Source organism: Chelonus insularis, unplaced genomic scaffold (genome assembly GCF_013357705.1).
Source record: "Chelonus insularis isolate UGA/USDA-ARS -01 unplaced genomic scaffold, ASM1335770v1 contig_160_pilon, whole genome shotgun sequence".
NCBI classification, from domain to species: Eukaryota; Metazoa; Arthropoda; class Insecta; order Hymenoptera; family Braconidae; genus Chelonus; species Chelonus insularis.
In genome coordinates, this window is record NW_023276401.1 from 3,009 (window position 1) to 29,311 (window position 26,303).

At 29.3% G+C, this 26,303-nt stretch overlaps 7 protein-coding genes across 8 annotated transcripts in view; 5 read left to right on the forward strand and 2 right to left on the reverse strand.

Annotated features, from left to right (window-relative positions):
- The first annotated feature begins 373 nt into the window (after nucleotides 1-373).
- On the forward strand, nucleotides 374-2,319 carry Dlish (Dachs ligand with SH3s). Of its 2 annotated transcripts, none has more exons than XM_035078446.1 (5): nucleotides 374-820; nucleotides 896-1,122; nucleotides 1,193-1,567; nucleotides 1,627-1,888; nucleotides 1,968-2,319. In XM_035078446.1, the coding sequence occupies exons 1-5, from the start codon at nucleotides 772-774 to the stop codon at nucleotides 2,240-2,242; spliced, it is 1,188 nt and encodes a 395-aa protein (XP_034934337.1). In that variant the 5' UTR covers nucleotides 374-771; the 3' UTR covers nucleotides 2,243-2,319. The 2 variants fall into 2 exon arrangements, with proteins under 2 accessions (XP_034934337.1, XP_034934338.1); XM_035078447.1 differs by having other exon boundaries at nucleotides 920-1,122.
- A 655-nt stretch (nucleotides 2,320-2,974) lies between these two features.
- Sas-4 (spindle assembly abnormal 4) lies at nucleotides 2,975-7,754 on the forward strand. Its single transcript, XM_035078560.1, has 4 exons — nucleotides 2,975-3,230; nucleotides 3,311-7,016; nucleotides 7,105-7,300; nucleotides 7,395-7,754. The coding sequence occupies exons 2-4, from the start codon at nucleotides 3,355-3,357 to the stop codon at nucleotides 7,518-7,520; spliced, it is 3,984 nt and encodes a 1,327-aa protein (XP_034934451.1). The 5' UTR covers nucleotides 2,975-3,230; nucleotides 3,311-3,354; the 3' UTR covers nucleotides 7,521-7,754.
- A 698-nt stretch (nucleotides 7,755-8,452) lies between these two features.
- On the reverse strand, nucleotides 8,453-11,516 carry LOC118064136 (putative uncharacterized protein DDB_G0286901). The gene is made up of 6 exons (XM_035078562.1): nucleotides 11,259-11,516; nucleotides 10,667-10,729; nucleotides 10,401-10,538; nucleotides 10,013-10,174; nucleotides 9,497-9,955; nucleotides 8,453-9,419 (listed from the first exon to the last, which is right to left on the reverse strand). The coding sequence occupies exons 1-6, from the start codon at nucleotides 11,295-11,297 to the stop codon at nucleotides 8,604-8,606; spliced, it is 1,677 nt and encodes a 558-aa protein (XP_034934453.1). The 5' UTR covers nucleotides 11,298-11,516; the 3' UTR covers nucleotides 8,453-8,603.
- Nucleotides 11,517-11,828: 312 nt separating this feature from the next.
- Nucleotides 11,829-14,417, forward strand: MED15 (mediator complex subunit 15). Its single transcript, XM_035078561.1, has 9 exons — nucleotides 11,829-11,890; nucleotides 11,974-12,061; nucleotides 12,152-12,203; nucleotides 12,281-12,466; nucleotides 12,567-12,841; nucleotides 12,922-13,438; nucleotides 13,513-13,798; nucleotides 13,877-13,979; nucleotides 14,057-14,417. The coding sequence occupies exons 1-9, from the start codon at nucleotides 11,829-11,831 to the stop codon at nucleotides 14,384-14,386; spliced, it is 1,899 nt and encodes a 632-aa protein (XP_034934452.1). The 3' UTR covers nucleotides 14,387-14,417.
- A 678-nt stretch (nucleotides 14,418-15,095) lies between these two features.
- rasp (protein-cysteine N-palmitoyltransferase Rasp) lies at nucleotides 15,096-16,875 on the forward strand. The gene is made up of 4 exons (XM_035078564.1): nucleotides 15,096-15,217; nucleotides 15,294-16,260; nucleotides 16,332-16,672; nucleotides 16,756-16,875. Exons 1-4 carry the CDS (start codon nucleotides 15,112-15,114, stop codon nucleotides 16,863-16,865), a joined length of 1,524 nt encoding a protein of 507 aa, XP_034934455.1. The 5' UTR covers nucleotides 15,096-15,111; the 3' UTR covers nucleotides 16,866-16,875.
- Nucleotides 16,709-18,390, reverse strand: LOC118064138 (uncharacterized). Its single transcript, XM_035078565.1, has 4 exons — nucleotides 17,734-18,390; nucleotides 17,574-17,670; nucleotides 17,355-17,508; nucleotides 16,709-17,259 (listed from the first exon to the last, which is right to left on the reverse strand). Exons 1-4 carry the CDS (start codon nucleotides 18,301-18,303, stop codon nucleotides 16,881-16,883), a joined length of 1,200 nt encoding a protein of 399 aa, XP_034934456.1. The 5' UTR covers nucleotides 18,304-18,390; the 3' UTR covers nucleotides 16,709-16,880.
- A 2,692-nt stretch (nucleotides 18,391-21,082) lies between these two features.
- The window catches only part of ome (dipeptidyl peptidase 4 omega), a 183,180-nt gene continuing 177,959 nt past the window's right edge, over nucleotides 21,083-26,303 (forward strand). Inside the window, exon 1 of the mRNA XM_035078449.1 lies at nucleotides 21,083-21,811. Coding sequence (XP_034934340.1) covers nucleotides 21,623-21,811 — 189 coding nt within the window. The 5' untranslated portion in view covers nucleotides 21,083-21,622. The remainder of the gene's footprint in view (nucleotides 21,812-26,303) is intronic.

Genomic DNA, 26,303 nt, shown 5'->3' on the forward strand with positions numbered 1-26,303 from the left:
CCCTGTTTAGTGTTTCTAATTATTTTTCGATAATTTTTTATGCGGAAATAATTTATGATCAAAAACATAATATTTTATCAATAAATTAAATCACATCATTACCTTCAGACTTTTCTTTAGTTAAATTTAAATAATTAAATTGTAAGAATTTATCGAGATGGAAATATTTTTTAACGAAAGAAAATGTTTTAACATTGAGCATTTTAAAATCGTCCGCTTTATTCATACTATAGCCATCTGGCGGACATAATTAAAAATATTTTAGTTATCATATTTATCAGAAGAGGCGCTGTAAAGAACGTTTTTTTGCATGCAGTTGGCAGACTTTTTTGCAATTTGCAGAATTTTGCAATGTGAATAGCGCCCTTGTAGACACTTTAGTGGTTGATAGCCAACTGTGAAAATCAAAACAGCTATAGTTCTAAATAAAATGTCGCCGACTTACTGTAAAATAATTCATCTATAGTTTTGACTGGAAGAGATTAAGTTTACGTGTTTGCAATTGTTTTTACAACAAATTTGCTAGTTAACAATAATTGCTCAAAAATTTCGTCGTACATAACTGATTTATGTAGTTACTTTTCGTTCATATACTTGTCCTTTACTTGGATTCGGATTATTGATTGATATTGATTGATTCATCATTTGAAATCATTTGAATTTTATTAATATAATCCTCCGCAATGTGAATTGCAAAAAATATTTAAACTAGCGGTATATTTAAAAGAATGTATATTTTTGTTGTTTAAACTTAAAATTTAGAATAAAAAAATGGCTTTCCTATGTCCAGTTCGTATACGTCGGGGAAAAAAGAAAAAACGTATGTTTTGTTAATTCTTGTATAAAACTTTAAACTTATTATTTCATGGTTAAATTATGTATAAACGAATTCTAGCTGGTTCTCACAATTTTAATTTAGAAAAAGACGGGCTAAGCAATCTCAGTGTGGGATCTAGCAGAGTTCATTTACCTCCTGGACGGATCACTGGAAGTGCAAGTATTGAAACTTTGGTCAGGGTTGGTATTGAAAAGGAAAATGGTCTTTCACCTGACAGCAAGATGGTTATAATTCACGATTTTACACCTTGTGTAGATGATGAGCTTCAAGTTAAACGAGGACAAGTATGAATTATAGATGTATATTTAAGTCCTAGATCTTAGCATTGGTATTCAAAAATACTATCACTTATAGGTAGTCAATGTTCTCTACAGAGAAAATGATTGGGTTTATGTGATTGCTGCTGATACAAGAATGGAAGGGTTTGTTCCTCATTCTTATTGCGTGCCTTATACATCACAACTTGCTGAACAAACTCTTGCCAGTTTGATAAATAATGTAAAGAAAAAAATACCACGATCGAACGATGGTGATGGGGATAATACAAATGCATCTAGACCACAGGCATTGGATTCGCAGCATACAGACACTGGTTCTGCATCTGATTGTGAAAGTTATGCAAGAAATATAGCTTCAACGGATACGAATGCTAATCGAACTAATATAACACAATCTCAAAACTCTGTTCAGGCTGTTCCTTTCCAACCTGATATTCATCCCTTTTTCAAAGTAAGTTTCCTGCTACTTAATATGTTAATTTAATATTCATTGGATTATTTTATTCTTAGGACCCTTCAGCTGGTAGATATATCGTACTTTATACGTTCGTAGCACGAGATGAGAATGATGTGAGTGTTGAAAGGGGTGAATTCGTCACAGTTTTGAATCGAGATGATCCTGATTGGTTTTGGGTTCTAAGACACTGTGATGGTAATGAAGGCTTTGTACCATCAGGTTTTGTTTATCCTGGACACGTATTGCATTCATATTCAACGACAGTAACGAATACAACACCAACAGCAACTACTGCTGAAGATTCACACGATTTAGGTATATCTCTCTTAGTTGAATCTACCAACTTTTTAATTCATTTGTCTTAAATATGTAAATATATATATTATTATATTAGGTGTAAGGAATGGGAATAATCTAGGTAACGAACAATTGCAACAGAAAGATTTGCGAGACTTAAGGGATGAAATTACGGGAACTGAACTAGTTGTGTTATATGATTATAAGGCGCAGGCGCCAGATGATTTATCTGTGAAACGAGCTGATTGGATTTATGCAGATCTTGGTAATCAAACGGTTGATGGATGGCTTTGGGCATATGCACCTAAAACTCGAAAGTATGGTTTCATTCCTAAAGCTTATGCTCGTCCACCTGCTATGACCAGCCTCTAGTTTATAAAGATTCTTTCGTACTCTAATGTTTTATACTTTTCTATATAACAATAAAAATATAATATAATTAAAACTTATGATTTGATTTTTTTTTTCTTAATAAATGTTTGAGTTTTGTTGAAGTAAACTAAAATAATCGTTTAAATTAATTTAAAAATTGATTGACTGCTATTCATAAAAAGAATGATAATATATACAAAGGCGTTGATTAATTTAAAAATCAACATTAATTATAAATATTTACTCAAAAATATCCTCAGGTGAAAATGAGTAAATATTGACAGATTCAAATTATATAATCAATAAGATATGAAATTTTATTGATAAATGTGAATGATATCAACAACTTACCAATTGATGCCATTTAATGGAATATCTTAATTTATTTCATTAAATCCAAGTTTGATTTCTGTTATTGAACAAATGATCATGTTGGATCTTAGAACATTTCCACCAGTTAGACTCACAAACATTGCTAACATATTAATTATTTTATATAAAATGATAAATCAAAAAGTTTCTTGCTACTAATGGAAAGTAATTGATTTCATTTAATAACTTAAATTATTATTACGGCTTTTAGCTTAATAAATCATAAGTTTTTAAAATGAAAAGTGAGCACTACGACATACAATTCACGCATGCGCAAACAAATTCCGGTAGTGGGAAGTCGAACAACCGATTATACAGTTGCCGAGTCGTATCTCGAGATAACCTCTATGGCCATAAAAACGATACATCGTTTCAACAGTCGAGTTTTGGCGCCATAGAAATCACGTTTCTGCCATGTTGACTTATCTTTAACACTTGTTTCAAGAATTGTAAACAAATCTATAAAATATCATCACAAATTTAATAAATACTAATTGACATTTATTTTTAAGACCTCAAAAAAGTTGCCTTGAACTTGTGTTTTTCACGGTATCAAGGTTATTGTAAATAAGAGAGATTTTATCAATTTCTAAGGCATTCTTAAATTGAGTTTTAGGTGAGTGCATTATCAGTCATCACTAATTGATATAAATAAATAAATAATTCTCTATTTCACTTCGTTTTACTCTTTTTCAGATTTTTTTTTTTTTTTGAAGAAGGTAAAGACATAAGTTTTTGCAATGACTTCAGAAGAGTCACTAATCAAAAAATTAGACGAGCTTCGAAAGTGGCAAATGCAAAGACAAACACTATTGACTCAATTTCAACAAGAGCAAAGAGAGAAATTAAGCACAGAACAAAAGCAAATATATGAAACACTTGGTTTGTCATTGGACAATATAACCGATAACGAAAGTCTTGTAGAAAAATTAGCTATGCTTCAACTTTCTATCAGTACAGATGATGATACAGATTCACCAAAAGCTAAACCATGTAACTATACCAATACTCAAAATCCGGCTAATTTTGATAAACACGAAATAATAGTTAAAAAAGAACCTAATCCACAAATGGTGTCATCAGATGATACTGATGAATTTAATACATCCTTGAATTCGTCTTGTGAAGTGTTGAATAAAATTAATTACAATCATAAAGAGCTATCAATTCAAGAAACTCCGAAAAAGTATCAAGATACTTCATCAACAGAACTCAATGGTGTACATTCATTATCTCTTACACCAGGAAAATGTATTGATGATATTCCTGTACCTTCTCCAAAAAAAGATTTCCAGACTTTATTAGAAGAGAAATTAAAAGATTCTGGAGCAATAAAAACTAATAATAATAATGATAATAATAAGGTCACAAATGGAATTAAAAGACCGTTTTTACGAAAAGGAACTGGCTTAGCTCGATTTAGAATGGGTTCCAAGACTGATAAAAACAGTGCGAATATGAAAAATTCTAAACTTCAGAATACTCCATTGTCCACAAAACTCAAGGTTACCAAAGTCCAAAAAAATAGCTCGACGCATTGTGCAGCGAAACAAAAGAAAAACACTGAAACTAGAAGGAGAACTATTCATGGAATATCGCCGAGAAGCACTACAATTCCTAAAATTCCTCAACAAAAATTAAATTTAAGAAATGTCTCATTACCCCAAAAAGTCCTTCAAAGAAGATCACTGCCAGCTGTTCTTGTGAAATCTCCAGAACCTGATAAAATATCAATAACTTCCAATGACCAAAGTGAAATTGATGAACTAGATACATCAAGATTAGAAACTAAAATATTCGAAATGTTAGAAGAAAGAGCTGAAAATTCTAGTTTTTGTTCAAATTCTAGTGCCGTAATCGATTTTCTTCGACAATCTACACCAATCAAGTTGAGAAATATTCGTAAAAACCTTCAATCTTTAAAAAATTCTGGAAAAACAGATACCAATATTCCTAATAATAATTCAAATAAAATTATACATTCAAAAAATTCATCTTCTGACAAAAACACTCGGTGTTTAACGAATGAAAATCAAATGCTCAAAGATATTGATGCTTTGAAAATTATACAAAAATCTTTAACTGCTGAATGTCTTCATAATGTTGGTAATCAAATGATTAAAAGTAGTAAATATCAAGATTATGCAGATATTGATGATACAAAGTGTGTTTTATCCACTAAGAAGGCTGAAAGTTGTGATCTTATCAAGAATGATTATCATGAATCTGATAAAAATGCCGATGCTGACATAAGTGTACATGTTAGATTTGCTGACTATAATGAATATAAATCTATAAGTGATATATCTGTACTTTCAAAAGACTCTTATGATTATGACGATAAAATCTCAAGTAATCATTCTACAAGTGCAGAATCAGACACTGATACTTCAACTGACAAACCAGAAATAGTAGAACTAGAAGATTTAAGTGATAGTGAACAATCAAGTGGATCTAAAAAATCTTCTAATTCGATACCGTCTAACAAAAAATTTGCTGAAGCTTTTGATAATCAAAGCACTGATAACGAACATTCGAGATCAGATGATCCGGACGATAGTGATTTCGATAACACGATTTTAGAATTTCAAGAACCTATACAAAAAGTTTCAAGGTGGTCTAGTTCTGAAATAATGACAGAATGTAATGAGAAAATGAAAGCTCATCACACAGACATACACGAACTTAAACAAGACCGAATATTAGATGATGATGATACGATTCTTAAATCCGAGCTTTTAAAAAGTCGTTTACTGGAGTTAGAAAGAGAGATAGAAATATTCAGAAAAGAAAATTCAGCCCTAATGGCTTATCGTCAAAAGCTCAACAATGAACAGAATCGATTGCGAAAAGAATACGAAGAAAAGCATAAAGATTTGAAAATGGAAAAAATTCACATGAAAAATTCTCTTGAAGAAGAAAAAAAAAGAGTAATTCGAGAAAAAGCTGCTTTAGAAAATCGATTAAGAGACGCTAGAGAAAAATCATTACAAACGAAACAAGAACGTTTGGAAATACAAAACTTGAAAGAAAAACTGGAAAAACTCCAAGATGATATGAATGATAAAGAAAATCGATGGCAAGCTGCTCAAGCTCGACAGCGAAGTCAAATTCGAGTATTACAAATGGAAAATACAAAATTGAAGGAAGAAGTTGCTAGGTTGCAGGCTGCAAGGAAGAATAATTCTAGATTAAGGAAACCTATGGCTATATCTAATACCAAAGCTATTCATGAAATAAATAGACAGTTAGATAATTATAGAAATAGTATAGAACAAAACGAAGATGATATTAAAAAAGAAGAAAAGAAATCTAAACTTCCTGTAAAAAGCCATCCAGAAAAGATTGAATCGACCTCCAACCACCAAATAACAAAAAGCACTTCTACTGAAGAAGAAAAAGTGACTTATGATCAATCGACACAAGTGATAGGTAATCGAGAAAACAATTCAGAGAATACTTTACAAAAACGCTACTTGTATGAAAGTTTATTAAAAGATGCTACGAACGAGTACGTGATTAATTATAATAGTCAAGAACAACAAACAACACACAATGAAGATGTAGAGAATAGAAATAGTAATTCTTTAATTCAAATGAATGATAAAGAAACTAAAATACAAATTAATGATGGATTGAAAAATTATCAATTTGACACGATTAAAAATTATCAAAATAGCTTGACAAGAAACAGTGTTCATAATGATGATAAGGTTGCATTGAATGAAAAGTCAAGTAGTAGTAGTCCAAAAATAGTTCAAAAATCATATAAACAGTTTGTTCAAGAAGTTATCAACACAAAGAATGATGAGGCGAACACTGGTCATCAATATTCCCAACGAACACTGATTTTACGTGAAAATTCACCTAAAAAGCAAAGTATTCAGACCATTTCAACTTCTGACTTAGATAAAAATTCAACTGGAAGGAGTAATCAACTTGTCGAACATAATTCTCCAAGACAACTGCCGATGATGAGTTATGGAAATAATATAACAAATTCTCAAAACGGTTTATCAGAATTGAGAGATATGGATTCTGATTTAAATCCGCGCAGAGAGATTCAGAAGCCAATACCTCGACCTACTGAAAATACAGTTCCTAAACCGGAATGTAATCACATAAGTCAGATATCTGAATCTCATATTGATAACAAATGTGCTCTACCAACTGCTCAGCAAAATATTCGGGAAGTTAAGCACCCGGATGGTCATATAGAATTTTGGTATTCAAACGGAAACGTTAAAAGAGTTTACCCAGATCGCAATATTTCAAAAATGATCTATTACAACGGTGATGTATGTGAAACTGCTGCAGATGGTTGTGTAAAATATTTCTATGCTGCTACTAAAACATGGCAAACTACATATCCAGATGGGTTTGAGATTCTGGAGTTTCCAGAGTAAGTATTTTAATTATTGTCCTCATTTCATTGGTAATCTTTTGTATTTAATTTTGAGTCAATAAAAAACATTGTAATTTATTTTCAGTGGCCAACAAGAAAGACGTACTACTGATGGTGTTGTAGAAGTCTCATTTCCAGATGGTTCTGTTCGATTAATTCAACCTGATGGAATAGAAAAATGGGCTTTATCAGATGGTACTATTGCTGAAATATTTCCAAATGGCGATAAAATACTTTCATTTTCTAATGGTCAACGTGAAATCCACACGTCAGATCATAAGGTATGACAGATATTTAATGATTAATAAAAAACAATGTAATAATATCCTAAAGGTAATTTATCTAAAGGATAAAATTGTATCATTAATTTTTCAGAGACGCGAATACCCAGATGGAACAGTAAAATTCATTTATCTTGACGGAACGCAAGAGACTAGGTACTCTAATGGACGTGTTCGAATGAAAGATAAGGATGGCAACCTTATTATGGATTCATATTAAGATAAGAACATAACAGTTCAACGTAGGGGTAAACATATAGAACCAAGAGATTTGCATAATATGAATTTGACAAGCTTTTAATGATACTTCAAGTTTGTATAAATTCAATCGACCTTATGGATTCTCCAAGTTATCGTAAGTTTTTTACTTAAATAGCTTTTTATATGTACATAATTATATTTTTTTCATAAGAAAGATTTTTCATAAATGATTTTTTAACATAGAATATTAAAATTAAATGGAAAAAAAAAGATTAGTGTTTTTGATACGAATATTCTTAATAATTTAGTCTTTAATTGGAATTAAATAACTGATTAGGTTAATATTTATATCAATTAAGAATGTAACTAAATCAGTATTATTCCAAAAAAATAATTTTAATTTCTTAATAAAATTATATATATTAAAAAAACTATTGTCTGCTGGAAAATATTTGATTTTTTTTATCAAATAAAAATATAAAATGATTCTTTGCATTTATATTGAACAAATGTAAAAATAAATTTTTTAATATTCTATTTTTGTAAAAAAAGTACTATTTTAGATTTTGTACCTTGAAGGTTTAACACAAATAGAAATAAGTGTAACACTTGAAAAAAATTTCATGAGAATGTTTTTTCTTTTATTATAAAACGTTTTAAATGTATTAAATTATTTCAAATATCACATAATACAAAGAAATCTTTGTGTGATAACTTTTATAAATATGAAACTTGGACATTGATATGTTAACTTAAAAGTTAGTAAAAATTGATCTATTTGAAAATCAACATTTGAGTAGATATCTCAACTAGTGACCTCATAAAAATAAGATTTATTTTCTATGAAAACAATAACAATCAATGCATTATAATACACCAAAAATTAATATTTTATTTAATTTTTGTATAAATTCAAAAAATAAACTAACATTAAAAATGATTAAATCATTTTATTGTTTATTTATAGTCAACATTTTGAAACATTATATGTATGTTTTTGTTATTGACTGAATAAAAATTCCATTGTAAAATTTTCCGGTCACTAATTGGGAAATTTACTGTATTATTCAGATAATCATTTGAATAAATTTGCAATAGTGAGTTAATTATTTGAGCTAGCAATAGGAACAGCTTTTGATTCTTCATCAGTTAATGATTCAACATTTTTTTTACTAATTAAATTAGTTAAACTGTAGTATTTATTTTTCAACGATTCAAGTGAATTAAGCGATTGAAACCTAAACAGTTTCAAAAATTCCGATTTGTTTGATGTTGTATGAATAGCTACTTTGGCTGATAAAGTTTGTAATGAAGACGTGTTAATATTGTCAAGTGAACTACTTAATCTAGATTCTCTTGAGTTCAACAGGCTTAAATGTTTGAGTTGTGATAAAAAATTACTTTTTGCGTTATCATAATCCTTAGAATTTTTAAGTGTAACAAGCTCACAATTATTTAATTCATTCGAGCTTTTTAGAGATTCTGTTTTCATGTCAGATTTATCGAAATCAGTATTCATAGACCGATTATCAAGAGACATTGAACACGTATTTTCTTCAGATGTTTTAGGCAAATGAATATTACAATCAGTCGACTCCGAAGATTTACATTGGCTGCTGATTAAAGTTTCTTCATTTAAATGAATTTTTTCACCTAATTCATCGTCTTTTTCGATTCTATTTAGTTTACATTCATCATCTTCTTTCTCATTATTGTAATTCGATGACGTTGAATTCAGTTGTAGGTGTTCGTTAGAAAAATCAGTCTTATGGGGATCAATATCGAATTTACTTTTGAAGGACGTTAAATTATTCAATTTTTCCATACTCGCTTGGAGTTCCAATTCCCACTGATTTAAAGTCGATTCACTACCATCGATTGATCTCGTAATATTGTCTATATTTTCTTCAACATTGATCTGGAATATATTAAAGTATGAAAAGTAAAAAATGTATCATAAATAATCATTTATATTCATAAGTAAATTCACCATACCTGACAACTTTTAATGTTGCTACTAGTATCAGTATTATTATTATCTGAATTATTCATTTTGTTAAGCGTCATATCATTTTGTTTTTTCTCATTAAAAAGTTCCATAGGGTTGGTTAATTCAGCTCCTACACCTGGTTCGCGTGGACCATTAATCATTTTATTAAGATCTCTTCGCTGTTGATGAATTTCATTACTAATTTCTTCTAATGCTCGAAAGCTTGTGGCATAAGTTTGTTTTGCATTTTTTACGGCTTGTTTTAAACATTCTATTTTCTCTTTCTGAGAAGCTAAGGTTTGTTCCCAATAAGAAGATACTTCAAAGTATGGTCGTGCTTTTCGAATGGCTTTTCGATATTTTTCTTCAAGCTCTTGTACTCTTTGTTTGGCTTCATGAAGAAATGCAGCTTTCTTTTGAAGCTCTGCACTACATTCTGCTTTTTGATTTTCTGCGTTCATTACCTAGCAATATTGATGAGATAAAATCGATAAAAGTTATTCGTTTTATCATTTCATTACCTTAATTGTAGCATGGTTTAACATTTCCTGCCATGTTTGATCAAATTTCGCCTCATGCTTATGTGATTGAAACCTTAGTTCAGCTACTGCTACAGTTTCTTTAGCAGCAGCATGAATTCCGCTAGCTTTGTGATACAATTGTGCTTGATAATTGCCCTCTATCTGAACAAACAGAATATTTCAAAATAACTTTTAATTGAATACTAATATCTGGAAATAATTCTGAAATCATGGGAAATTTATTTACATATTTTTTATTTTTGAACAAATATGACATGAGCTAGGAATATGAGCACGTGGAAAAAATAAAAGAGCAAAAAAATAACATATATAATTTTCAATAGTATATGATGACACTCTAACGATGTTATTCACTAAAATTACTGACCTGTGCTTGACGAGCGGTTTCAACCGCTTCATAATAACATTTGGCTTTTTCTATACAACTATGTCCTAGTTTTTCAAGAATTTCTTTCTTCTGACTTTTTGATTCATCGAACAATCTATTAAAAGTATTATGAGCAAGCTGAAATAAAAATAAATTAATAAATAAATAACTCTAAAATAGTACAAAAATATTATAGTGGAAAATTTTATCATAAAAAATTTCATTATTTTATTTACAACAAAATATAAAATATTATAATAACTCACCTCAAGATCAATTTCAAGTTTATTAATATCATTAGTTGCAGTATTTAAATTTTCTAGTTCAATCTGAAACAAAAGTTAAATAATATTTTGAAATGAGTCATTGAATAAATGCAACAAACTGTCATTTTTCTGCTGCCATGAGTCAAAGATATTTTCATTCATATTGTAAGCTATACTCGTTGATTAATTTGCATGCATTTGTAAATCTACATATTTGGGTCATATTTCATGGTATTTACAAACAATAATTTATAAATAACAGAGTAGTATACATTTATTACCATTTAAAACTGGTCCAATAAAAAATAAACTATACATAAAGAATGATTCTAAAACGAAATCATAATAATAATAAACACAATGAAAAAGAAGCAACTGAAGGAATATGTAAATAAATGTCAGTTAAAAAAGGATGCTGTGTTATGGAGTATAAAAAATATATAATGGAGGACTATGATGCAGAGACAATTTACAGAATAGCTTTATTAAGGAACACCCTGAAAATTCAAATAATTTATACGCATAACCTACAATCTATTGATGATATAAACAATTTATTTAATTAAAAAACACAGTTATTAATTTTAATTACCTGTATTCGTGGGTCTAAAGTTCCTTCAGAATCATTCATTATGTATTGCTTAAGTTACATTACCGTTTGATTTATTTACATTTAAGTTATTGCTACTCCAGCACAACCATAGTTACTAGTTTTCTATATTCCATAATTCTTAAAATTATAACTGATTAAATAATTAAAGATTTATAAATATTTAAGTAAAATATAACGACGTTTTGGTAAACGAAATGTCTTCCCACCACTATAATTTTGTGTTACTTTCTGTTGCCCCACCACTTTTGTTTAGGAGAAGAATGTTCAACCTAGTGGCGACACCTGAAATCATTACGTCCTCCATGTTGTATCGGTGACGTTGTTTTCGTCATATGTTTGTACTCATTTTATGCACTCAAATCTACACACAGGATTTGTAAGATAAATTTTGGGTGCATTGATACGTGATTAAATTATGTGCCAATAATTGAGTTGTATTATCAAAGCATTGCTTATTCTAAGTTTAATATAAACTTTTGATCAATTTGTCAAAAGTTTCATAGTAATATTTTTTATTAAGAAACAATTTAGAAAAGAAATTAGTGAAAAATGGCAGCAGAAGAAAATTCGTGGCGTACTCAAACATTCAGACAGAGTGTAATTGCCAAAATGTAAGTAACTTTTATATTATAAACAATTTTTCCATAACTTGCTAATTTTTCAAAAAATTAAACATTCTCAATTGTTTTTTAAGTGATGAGGCAATTCAACAATGCGGAACAACTCCAGCAAAGAATTCTATTGATATGGAAAACCACGTATTTTTAAAAGCTAAATCCAAGGTCGGTTATCATAACTTATGTATTTTTCAGTGTATTCTGATATTACTATTATGATTATTAATATTATCATCATTATTCATTTATGAACAGGAAGAGTATCTAAGCTTTGTTGCAAGATTAATTTTGCACGTGAGAGAAATGAGTAAGTTTTGTGTTCTATCTATCATCATAATTACTTTTTAAAAAAAAAATCTTAAACTAATAATTGATTGTTTATAGATTCCAAGAAAACAGGGATGGCACCAGGAGCAGGTGTTGCTACTGGACAAGGAATTCAAAGTCCTATGGATGCTCTCCAAACTCTTGCTCGGCAGGGCACGACTAATAATCAAGTGATGGGAATGGCTGCTACAGCTCCTAATCAGCAAGGAATGATGCCTCAAACAATGAATACTGCTAGTAGTCGTAAGTTTTTTATCGAACTGAAATAGTTCTAAGAATTTTTATAAGAATATATTTAGACTGATGATCTAAAATTTGATAAAATTTTTTTTGATTGTTATAGTACTTCAAAGTTTAAACCAACGACCTAATCCAGCAATGAATATGCCAAATATGCAAAATAAATCGCAAGGCATTGGTATGATGTCAGCTCAGACAAGTGGAGGAATGGGACATATGGGACCAATGCAGGGAATGCAGTCTGCACCGATGATGACTCAGATGAATCAAATAAATCAAGCAACTATGCCTCAGCAAATAAACCAAATGGGACCTACACAAATGGGGCAAATGGGACCAACACAAATAGCTACAAATCAAATGCAACAGAATATTACGGTAATGAAAATAAATCATTTTATTGATTAGTGTTCTCCACTTTTTTCTTTTTAATTAAATGGATGATAATTTTTGCATAGAACCAAATTCAAACGCAAATGCCAGGACAGATGGGTAATCAAATCGGCGGACCAATGGGTAATACAATGCAAACAACTCCTCAAACTATGAATCAAATGGGACCTGGACAAATGGGTCCAGGACAAATACCACCTCAAATGGGTCACATGCAACGTAAACCAGTTGAAATGATAAATGCTGGTTTTCCTGGACCACGTAATGTTACACCTAATCAATTTTTACGACAAAGTCCATCACCTTCTGCCCCTAGTCCTGCAAGTCTTGGTGCTCCTACAAATAATCAGATGGTTGCTTCACCAGCACTTGTTCCATCCCCTAGTCCGCAACATCCTATGATGGCTGGGCAGCGTTCTGTAGGTATGGCACCTTCTCCAAGCAGTTCTTTGAATACTCCTAGTGGTATGGGAGCAACACCAAGTCCTCAAGATGAACAAGCTTATAGAGATAAAGTCCGACAGCTTAGTAAATATATTGATCCATTAAGAAGAATGATTACTAAAATGGGAAGTGAAGGAAGTAAGTAATTTATAATGATTATTATGTTGTTTTTTTTTTAAAGGAGTGTATTGTAATGTAATTGTTGTTTGTAGATATTGATAAACTCAGTAAAATGAAAAAACTTTTGGAAATTCTATCGAATCCAATGAAAAGAGTACCTTTAGAAACGATAATTAAATGTGAAGTAGTGCTAGAAAAACTTGATTTAAAAAGAGGTGAAAGCAGTGTAGGTCCTCTTGGAACATCCATGAAAGAACACCATTTCTTTAGTCCACTGCTGGAAGCTGTTAGTAATAATCTCCAAAGCCCAATGGCGAATCATACACTACAGCGAACATTTGGTCCTTGTCTAGAAGCATTGTTTGGTCCCGAAATAAAGTAAGAATTATTATTATTATTTATTTTTTATCAAGTTAATATTTTCATCAGCTAATCTCGATTACTTAATGTTTTTAGAAGTTTACCCCAGCCTTTGAAAAAACAGAAGGTCGAGGAATCTTCCAGTGAAATCCCAGAAGTTCTTCAAGGAGAAATCGCTCGTTTAGATCAACGATTTAAAGTAAGCATACAATCTTAATTCCTTGATATTTATTGTCATTGGGGGATAAGTATAAAACACTTGTATTCTTTATTTAGGTCAGCTTAGATCCAGCCCAGCAAAATGGTTGTAAATGCATTCAATTAATCTGTTGGCTAGATGATCGTCATCTACCATGTGTTCCACCTGTCTTAGTTACTGTACCCTCAGATTATCCATTAACTCCTCCTCGCTGTGTTATGGCACCGCATGAGTACACAACAGCATTTTTAAGTGCAGTTCAAAAAGCCCTTAATGCACGAATTACAAAACTTCCTCGACGTTATTCTGTCTCGCAGCTTCTTGATACCTGGGAAATGAGTGTACGGCAAGCCAGCGCACCAGTTCAGAATCCAGTAACTCCTGCGTCTGTTTTATTAGGATTATAGGAAATATTGGATCAGTAACTGAAGAAGATTTATTAAAGAAAAATTAGTGAAATTTATCATTAGATTTAATTAATATTTAAAAAAAAAATTATTGAAAAATCATTTTAAAAAATGTTTGTTAAGATAAATCATGAATTTAGTAACGATTTTTGCTATTAAAAATCTGAATTATTTTAAAAATAAAAACTCATAAAATCATTGATAACAACTAGAAGAATAAAGGCTGATTTTAAAATTCAGTTTTATTTTTGTAAAACTTGGATAAAGTATGAAAGACAATATTATGTAAAGTATTAATAATTATTGTTTGAACAATATACCAAAATGTATTTATAGAAATCAAGGAATTTCTTTATATTTTGCACCAAGATAACACACACAATTTGAATAAGTTATCAGCAAATATTCAAATAGTATACATATTACAATACACCAACCTAACTAAACCTTAATCTATACCTTGTCAAAACACATACACACTCACTATTGTAAATACCTATATAATCTCATCACATACTGACGTTAAACACGTGTACAAGTTATTCAAACCGGTAGAGAGTTTTCTATTCTTTTCCTTTTTTCAATCCAAAATTGAATATGAAGACAATACGTTGATTGAAAAAAATAACATTTAATTGAGTAACTGATATTTTATAAATATTTAACAACACCAAAAAATCCATTACAAATATTTATCACTCACTCGTGGCGGTGAAACTTGAACAATGACGCACGAAATAAAGCTTCCCAAATATGAAGTAGTTTTTTATTTTATTGTATGGACTAGTGGCGTTTTGTATTCTCTATATCATTTATATTTAGCTGGATCTTGTAAGTAACTTTAAAAAAATTAATTTTCCAAAATAAAATATTTGTATTGCAACAAATTATAATAATTATTCTTCAGATTTTGATTACGTTGAAGATCGTCATGGTGATTTTGCACCTGGATGGTCTTGGATTGAAAGAAAACAAGACATATCTGATGATGAATGGATAATTTGGATTCCATTATTGAAACGTCTAATACCGTGGCTTACAGCACATCTTCTAATAGCACAATTAATGAAATATTACAAATTTAACAGCACAGTTATTTGTTCTTGGTACATCTTCATTACTTCAATGTTTTTATACAATTACTTCGGCGTAAATGGGATGATTATCATGTTTATTCAACCCAGTTTATCATGTCTACTCATATCAATTGGTAGCATACCATTTGCATATTATATCCTATTAGGATGCATAATATTTGCACAAGTAACATCAGCTTTCACTACATTATTACGTGATTGGGCGAATTTTGATGATAAACAATATTATATGATGACTGTGAGCATCTTTTGGGTTCAACTACGATGTATTTGTTGTACTGTTGATGAGATCAATAACTATAAGCATCAAAATATTCAAGGATTTCTTAAAAATCTTATTCGAATAACAGCTTATTACTTTTACTTGCCAACATTACTTTTAGGCCCCTTTTTCTTGTACAGTAACTTTATAAAAGGTGTAAATGAACCTTTCAACAATTGGACTTTGAAAAGAAGTCTTATATTTATTAAAAATATGTCAAAATATGTATTTTGGATTTTTTTCACGGAACTTAGTTTACATTTTATATACTGCAATGCATTCAGATATCATCCAAAAGTAGTGTCAATATTAAATGGATGGGCATTTCATGGTTTAGGATACAGTATGGGACAATATTTTTGTAATAAATATATTATTGTCTATGGTATTAGTGGTGAAATTAGTCGAGCTGATAATATTGATGCTCCACCACCTCCTAAATGTATTGGAAGAATACATTTATATTCAGATATGTGGAAACACTTTGATCGAGGATTGTATCAATTTCTTGTAAGGTAAAATTAAAGCCTACATCAGTCCATTTTCTAATTTTAAAAAACTATATATATTTCGATTAATTTTTTAGATATATTTATGGACCAATTGTTCGACTAAATATCCCACTTTCGAGGATTGTTGCTTCATTTTTGTCATTTAGCTTCATATATGTATGGCACGGACTTCACCAATTTGTTCTTATGTGGTCTTCGATGAATTTTTTGGGAATAGTTATTGAGAATGTTGGTACATATATAAGCAATACTTCACAATATGTCTACTGTCGAGAAAAAATTCTATCTGAGAAAAATATTCGACGATTCAACTGTTTAGTAGCTGCTCCATTATTGGCTATGTCTGCAGTATCAAATTTCTACTTTTTTGGTGGAATGAAAATAGGAAATTTGTTCATCTATAGATTATTTTACGGTACAATTAATACAATCAATATAATAAATCAATTAATCATTTAAAAAAATAAATAAATATTATTGTATATAATTTTACAATAGATTCATGGACTACAATTATAACGCGGATTCTTATACTTTATTGCTGCTGTCAAGTATCTACAGAAATGAAGAGATTTGAAATTCATAAGTCTAAAAAAATATCATTTTGAGGTATATCCAAAATATTAATTTTTAGCTAATGAGCGACATTCAAGTTCCTTCTTCATTTTTTCATTAAACATAGCCATTGATGTTGCCAAGAGAAAAAGTGGTGGTTTCCCTAGACCTTGGTCTTTCCACTTATTGTATTTTTTTACTAAGGAATCATTGCGGCAGAAAAACACACGAGGAACATAAAATATTTCAGAGCCAGTATATCCAAAATTTTTAAGTAGATTTAATTGAGTTCTTAATTTTTTAAGGTTCATAGAGTAAATACCCGGATTCCGTCGTAGAAGACCTTTTATAACTTCAATATCAACATTCATTTCTTTTGACATATATTCTTCTAGGTTTTTACAAGATTGAAAAAATTCTTGCTCTTCATGACACCTTAATTCGGCACTAAAATAAAAAATAAATTATATCAATGAGTTATAACACTACATGTATAATTAATAATTATTATACGATTCATAGTTTGTACAAATGTTTATCACCTCAGTACGTGATCTAAAAGACATCTAACAACCCAAGGTTTTATTGGTTTCATATTTGCCTTTTTTGCTCGCAAAATTCTTTCTTTAATTCTATCAGTTGCATATTTATAAACCAATAAATCTTCAATTATATGATGTTTGCTGATACCAGAATCTGAAATATCATTTATTAGACAAAAATAATTTTAATATAATCAATGATCATTTGAATTTGTTTACCTATTAAAAATTGTGTTACTTCAATCATTTTTTCAATTTTCACATGAAGAAGAAAAGGATACAAAACTATTTTAGTACATAAATAATTCATATCAGCCTGTAAAAGATGAAAGTATTATGAATAAATGAATTTATTTTGTAATAAAATTTTATTAAATACCTCTAATTCTGAACATAAATAATGAATTCTGTTCTTATGATTAGGAATCATTAGCTTGTCAATTTTTGAACGTTTTCCATAAATTTTAATTACAGAAAAGGGTAATTGAAATAAAGGAATGACAGAATTGATTTCTAAATTAGCATCTTTAAAAATATCAATTTTTTGTTTTATAATTTCGTTTGAATCTGCTAAAATATATACATTATCTCTAATTGTTGATTCATCAATATCTTCTTCATGCAAAAGATTAATATTGTCGATTATTTGTGTTCTGGTCATTGTACGAAATTCTTCCCGCTCTGTTATAATATTTAATGCTCTTGTTTTTGTAATATGTAATGAGCTCATCAATGTTACAATTACTCTTCCTAAGTTTATTTTTCTTTCATCTAGGTACTCTTTATAAGATTTTATTTCATGATAATCAAATTGTGGATTATTTTCATAACCTATGTTTGTACAAGTCCTTTGATTACTTAAAAAATATTTTTGAGTTTTTTGAAGATTTGATAAATAGTTTTTTCCAACAAAACATTGCACTAAACATCTTCTTAAATTTATCGACATTATGTATTATTTTGCATTTAATCGTTTAAAATAATTATTCGTAAAAATTAAACTCATTTTTCGAATTGTTTTGACTCCACTAAAACTACACCAGCGCCATCTAAGTCACTTGTTCATGAGCAACTTCATAAATACCCCGCAAATATTTATGACGCTAGTATCGATAAAGAGCGAATTTTTTGCGCCATAAAAGTCAATAAAAGATCTAAAGCTTTTCCCGCGTTTCTAAACGCTCTTTTGTCGTTTTAGCCATTTTAGTTTTTGTCTGTTTTAATCGCGAACGCGTAGAAGTATTATTCAAATATAAAATAGGAATAAAATATGACAAAATCATACAAAAATATTACATCGAATATTAGAATAAGTAATGCTAATGTTTTTCAAATAATAAAAACATTTATTTACTCTCACCAAAAATGGAAAAATTCAGCAGGTTAGAATTTTGTACAATTAATTTTTTTGATATCAAAATTTATCAAAATGCAATCAATAAAGATACTTTTATCATCGAAAAAAAATAATTCGGCTTCGGAAAATAAAAAAGTACAGACACTTTTTAATTGTGTCAAGTTAGCAACTCATAATAAAAAACAATAGAACTTTTACGGAGGATGTTTGAATCTTCAGTCTAAAGTATGATAAAAAAAAAGTAAACTTTAAAATCATGGCCTAATTAGAGACTTGTGGCCAAACATAAAAACATGTTGGAGCAGACAAACATGTTAGCCAAATTGTTCTGAAGAAGACCAAAAAGAACTTCAGCCAAAGTAAGAGTAGTATGGTAGCTACAGAGTAAAGTGTACAAACCCTCTAAACTTTATTCCTTAACAGAAATTGCAAGCATAACTACCAATATTTTATGTGGATGTTCTCTTTTGGGAATATATGAATAAATCATCCTGTATACAGGGTTAATATATATCGTTTTATACTCCAATTTCTAAAAGGTTAATAACCTGAACTTCTTATGCTTATAAATTTACTTAATTGCCAATTTTCTTATCACACATACATACGATAATTTATTTAACATAAAAACTTAATGTTATTAGCAATAATTCCAATGAAAATTATCATTTATTTCAGCAGTGGAAGGAAGTCTGCATTTTTCTTTCCGTATTGTATCGATAAGCGAATGTCATGTCGAAATGCCAAAACCACAAAAATATGTGCAGCTCAAGAGTGCACGTCGAGTAGTAAATCCTTTCTCTTTCTTGCTGTCAGTCGGAAAATAACGATGCCAGAAGCATCATCGGAGATTCATAGCAGAAATTTTAGCTATAAAACTGTTGACAGTTTATGAATTTCATCAATGGAGCTCAATCACAATTTTTTTAAATTTTATTTAAGACGTGCCTAGAAAACTTTTGGAATAGAAAGTAAGTTTTTATCAGCATATGTGTATAGGTTTATCATTCACAGTGAAAGGTTTTGAGTATTTTTCGTTTGATGGAAAACTGTAACACTATTTATCGCGAACCTGTTACTTTTTTAGTACGTTATTCAAACAGCATGGTCAAAAGAAATAGAACAGTGACGACAAAATAAACAGTAACTGAATAGAAATATTTTCTACCAAGTCTGACGTAGTCGGCTGCTACTATTCTACATATTCAGTTGAGATTAGAATTGCCAGTAGTACATAGAACCGCCAAAGAAGAATTTGCTTTCGCTGCAACATCTAGCACATAGTCTACTCCTTTCTCTTCTCTATACTTTCGACCCAGTTTTCAATGGAGCATCTTTTCTTGTAAGTGTTGTGATATCAACATTTATTCTGCTGTTGTATAAAAATTATATTATTAACATGCAAATGAACCATACAAAATAAGGTATCATTAAATTGAGTACAGGGAGAAAATATCCAAAGTATTATTCTAGTTTCATTTATCATCAATTCCCATTTATTTATATCACATGGAACGCTTCATTGAACTTATCCAATATCCTTACACTCATTGGTGTATTGAATTTTGCAAGAATACTCTCGTGAGTCAGTAATAATAGGCTGATGTGTTTACGTAAATGCGTGTGAATGTAGAGCTAAAGAGATTGGAGAATCAGTTGAATGTGTCAATTCTACCATGCGTGTAGGGTATTCGACCAATGACCCATGCGCGATTTTTGTACCTTCGTGGTTATATGAATCGCACCATTCTCTCTTCCCCTCATCCGCTGAGCTTTTGTTGGTGCATCAACCACCACACCCTGGTTGTGTTGCTTTATTCATCGTTTCGCACCACGAATATTATACGATATTCCCTGATGGTCTTTCGTCTTGCCTCGTTTTCATTCTTTCTCACTTCATTTTCCCTCGCAAATTTTCATGAGGTTTTCACACTTTTTTTGAGGTTTTGTTTCATCCACATTCGTTTGCAATTTTTTTTATCATTCAAATAATGTTTTTATATCACTTTTTCAATTAAATATCATTTAGAAATTAATAGAAAATATTATTTTCGTTTCAGATATTATGTTACGAACGGTGGAAAGCATCATAGTTTAGTGCATTTATAACATGAGGGCTTTGATGCAAGACTAAACAATAGTACATAATGACAAGCATTAAACGCAAAAAAATGATATGAAAGAAAATACTTTTGTTTAGTTCGGTCAAGCAGGTTGTTACGTCATAATTGCATGGATAGATCAAGTTATACCATTATATTACTCAGGATAATGATTATTCAGTCTCTAAATATATTTGCACAGACGTAGAGAGAGAGTAGGAGAAAGACAGGGAGAGAGTAATTTGTTTTCCGAAAATATTTATCATCAACACACTTGCTAGTGGGCACATTAAAGTTGTACAGCTTAGCCTCGAGTCGTTACTTACATTCCAGTAAACTAAAGTGACCGATCTACACTTCAGAATAATTTTGAATTTTGAATTTCTGTACCATAAATTTGCTTTATTAATTTCCAAAATCTTGTTAAGAAGTACATCGATTAGCTTAGAGATAATTCTTTTTATTCAGTGACTTGAAGTTACATAGTATTGTTTAATTAAGCTTCGAATAATCTATTTTTAAATTCATACAAACGTTATACGTTCGTTTGTCTTAAGCGTCATATACGATTAATACAGCAATCGCGTAAATTGTAAAGTTTCTTATCTCTATACATTATAAAACGCTATTCGTAGTCGTCAAGACTTCAAAAGGCTCAAAAAATAGCCTGATAACAGTCGAGTCACGCGTTGTTGAATATAATTTTTTCAATATTGTTGATAATAACATTAGTTAACTGAATTGATAAATAAATTAGTGCTCAAGTGTGATACAGTGTTAGTGTGTATAGTATATTTGAAAGCTTCTTCATGAATGAATCAGAATTTAATGAAGATATCAATGCCATTAGACCCTACATAGTTGATAATAACATTGAAAGTGACACTGAAAGTGTGGAATTGCTTCCAGAAAATTTTGGAAGCCCTAGTCCTGAACTAGTACCGATGGGATGTTTATCATGGATGAGAAGGAGAAGCAGCGGTTATCTTTCCATTTCGGTGAGTAAAAATACTATCTCAATTATGACAACAATGAAACATTATATATTATTTGATTTAGACTTTTGTAACTTTTTGCAGATTATTTATTTAGAACAAAAAACAATTTACATCAATATATATTTGTCAGTTTTATAATTGTTGATCATTCGCTGGCCTCTATGCTTAAATAAATTCACAACAACTGATAACATTCCTATCAATTTTGCAATAACATTATATTTAAATTCTATTCAAACAAATAATAGTTGGAACAGTTGTGCTGCTATATGAACAAGTCAACAACTTAATCAAAATAGAAGCAATATATATACTGATAATTCCATGGAGAATGAATGATAGTAGAGGCCAGTGTCGTCTGTTATAGTGAAGAAGGGTATAGGTGCCGGGTTCAGCCAATTTCATTGGGGTTCGCCTTTCTAGATCTCTTGTCGGGAGCATCGAGTCTCACGCGGTGAATTTTAACGAGACTTGCGGCCCACGGCTCTCAGCTAGATAAATGAATCCCGGGTTTTCTCTATGACTTCACGCTTTTTTTTTCTTTAATTCTTCACCTCTTTTCTTCTTGTGCATTGCATCTCTTCCGTCTTCTACTCTTTGGGGAAATTCCCGCAGAGGTAGTCGACGCAGATGGAGGAGGAAAAGAATTGCGAGATAACGACTGTTTTTTGTGGAAATTTTACCGGAATGAGCAATATTAAGAATTCAAATATTACATTTTCTTCTGAAACAAATGTAAAAAGTAGCTTTAAAGTAATTATAATAACTAATCTGGAATACGATTAATTTTTCATAAAGATACTTGAAGTGAATTATTTAATTAATTCGAAAGAAATAAAAATCTTTTTTCAAAGTTTAAATAAAGGTTTAAGAATATTTTTTTTTTCTATAGAATTGATAATTATAAAAAATTAGGTTTTATAAATATATTAAATATTCCATCATGTTAGAAATATAATAAGTTAATTAAAACAATATTTTTTCTATATTCAACAATAAATCCTGAGTTAAGAGAATAGTAATAAGATATTTGTTTTATTTAGAATAATTAAGATTTTGTTTAATTCAATTTTAAAGAAGAAACATTTAAAATTAATTAAGTTTGTTGAATAAGATTCGTTAAAATTAAATGAAGTATTCCACATTAGAATGAACGTTCTCTTTGAGCAACAATTCATTGTTGAAAACCAATGTTCTTCAAACTATGAACTTTAGAATGTTCTAATGACTGCATGCTAATGAGATTAAATAATTCATTTACTTAGAATAAGATATTATTTTAAATATTAACATAATAATTCTTTATCTTAATACCTTTTGAATTTTCTTTGACTGAACGGTGGCATTTCCATACCAGTATATAATGTAATAGAGAAATAGGAGATGTCAAAGTTTTACAAAACTAGTGAAGTTCAAAGTTGTCGGTTAAATAGTAGGATTTAGTGTAATCTTGTGCTAGAATGAAGCCATCCAATTTAGATCTTCAAAGCTTTCTCCATTGAGAGAACTAATTTCAGCATTCCCACTTCAGATCTAATTCTTATCTAAAGTATTTGATGTTTCTAATAGGTTCAAGTTCATATTGGTTTCGAATTGTAATTTCTACCATTGGTAGTTCTATGGTTATTCTCAGGAAATTAAATTATATGACTTCACAAAAGCCATGTATGCAACTAATTTCATTGTATTCTACACGGAGAGAAAGGAATTCTAAATTTTACTCCAAAAAATAGTAGTCTGTCGCTTCAGGTAGAGAAATGGCAATAAGCAACCGTTTAATTAGTATACATGACAATTTTTTCTTGTAAAAATTTTATTACATACTCAAATTGTAATATTTTATATTTATCCTTGTATAGTTCACAATTTTGATTCATAATAAAACTTTTACAAGAAAAAATTGTAATGTATACTAATTAAACAATTGCTTATTACCATTTTTTCTATCCGAAGCGACAGACTACTATTTATTGGAGTAAAATTTACAATACCTTTTTCTCCGTGTACAGTATATTAATATAAAAAATCTTCCAACTATCTCACATAATATTTTTTATTAATTATTCAAACTAACAATTACTTAAATATAAATATTGTTAACAAAAGAATTAAAATCATTTCTGATAATGAAAAATTGAAAGAATAATTTTCTTAATATTGCACATTTGTATCTTTAATTGAAGTATCTTAATACTATCTTCATTTTATCTATACTTAGTTTTATTTGACTTAATTGTAGTTTATTTATGTACTTTAATTCATGTGAATATTTTTTTATAATTGAGGTATTACAAAATTCACTAATAAATGATGGCTTAATCACATGGAAGTACCTTTGACGTAATCTCTCATTTTCTCTACATAATAATACTTAGTGTACACGATTCTGATTTTACCTCTTACAGTCGACAATTTACCTTCTCCTGAATAATCTTCAATTATTCATTGCATGTATTACTGCGTGAACAGAATAGAAATGTACTCATGTCATGATCTTCGACAAGAGGAGCCACTCTCATTTCAAGTTATCTGAATGCAAGGAATTATTATGAGTAGAGAAAAGGTACATAGTTGTATGAAGAGTACCTACATTTAGAGATAGAAATTCAGTTGAAAAAAGATACTTAGTTGATAAAAAAACCCCGTAAATTTTCTTTTTGTTGTTATAATGATATTGTAGGGCTTATTGATTAAATGTAAATTTCAAGCTGGTGTCATTTATAACAGGATAACTATGGTTTTATTTTTTTACCTTTTTTGAAAGCTTAAAATTTAATTCACGCTTTGTTTTTTAACTGTTATAAATTACAAACGCCTTTTAAAACAGTGAAATTTATGTTTGCAGTAATTTGTTACGTATTTGACTTTATAGAAAAAAATTGGCTTTGACGTTCAATTGATTTCCTAATGGTTTGAAATTAATATTCCGAGTTTTTATTTATTGATGCTTTATTCAATATTTATCGAAGAAAAAACGAGCTTCTAAAAAAAATTAAATTTTCAATTAGTTTTTTGTACTTCTTATGCAGTAGCAAATGATATTTTTTTCTAAAAAAATTTTTATTTAGCTTTCAATTATTTATATAATTCTTTTTTTTTTTTAACTTGAAAAACAGTTTATTTTTAAAATGTAGTTGATAATTTTTAATCACATTTTTGAGTTTGTAGAACATAAATCAAATTTTTTACCTACGTGGAACATTCGCGACAAATTTAGGTGTATATAACAATGAAAAATGTCCCTTTTATTGCATCTTTTCTCTTCTATTATATTAAAATTTTACACTCGGAAACTTTTAATATTTACCATCCACTTTTTTCTTTTCAGTAAACAGAAAATTTTTAATGAATAAACTTGCAGTTTAACTCTGTTTTATTTCAATAATTAAAGTTTTCTCACTCTTTTAATTTCTTGCAAAGTTATAGAGTTCTGAAAGCTTACGTAAATTTGCTTAAAATTTTTTTCCTAATCGTAAGTATTATTCTCGAAGCTGTTTTTGTTGTTGCTAATAAATTAGTTGAAATGTGCCATTATTCTCACTTGATATTTTTTTTCCCCCTTCTAATACTATTCAACGTCATAATATTTCTTCAAACTAACTGATGACACGAAGCCTGACAAGTCATAAACATTTTTATAATTAACTTCTATCTTTTATTTTTTATTTTATAAACAAGTTTATCTATGCTTTCAGCCTGTCACTATTCTAAAATCCTATCAATTTCCATGTGTAAACATTCAAAGTAAATCCAAGAGTTTTCTGTTTATTTCATTCGACTTTTTTTTTTTACTGAAATGTAATTTGAATTCTATTTATTTTCAAAGTAATTGCTAATTTATTAATTACATTTAGACATTATCTCATATAAATTTCCATCTCAATATAATTTAAAGTATCTCAAATATTCAATAAAATTTCAGTCCCATTTCCTCTTGTATTTCAAATCAATGAATTTTTTTTAATGGATTCTTGGATACTTAATTACTTGATAATTTTCGTAATAACGCCGAATTAATTACACACTTGTTTAAACTACAAGTTTACCTACTCTATTAAAATATACGTACATTGTTAGTGTACAAGCATCATCAACAATTAGCTATTTTCGTAAACGCGGTTAGATGAATTAACATATTGATCAATTTCAAGTAATAAAATGTTTATGGTATTCTGAATTAATTTGATGTTCAATTTTCGTTATAATTACGATGCTGGTGAATCTAATTTGAAGATGATTATCATACCAAAAATAATAGTAAAATAAATAGTAATTGTAAATACTATTGTAATAATAATAATCATCGTTAAAATAATTATGATAAAGTATCTGTTGAAGGAAATTTATATGCTAGAATTGAACATGAATTTTAAATAAAAAATTACTTGACAAGAATCTCGAAAGTTGTTGCAATAAGATAGTGCTAACGTATTCATAAGGAAACTTTTCACATACGTTTCATCAAATTGGCTTTCATTTTTGCTTCTAAATA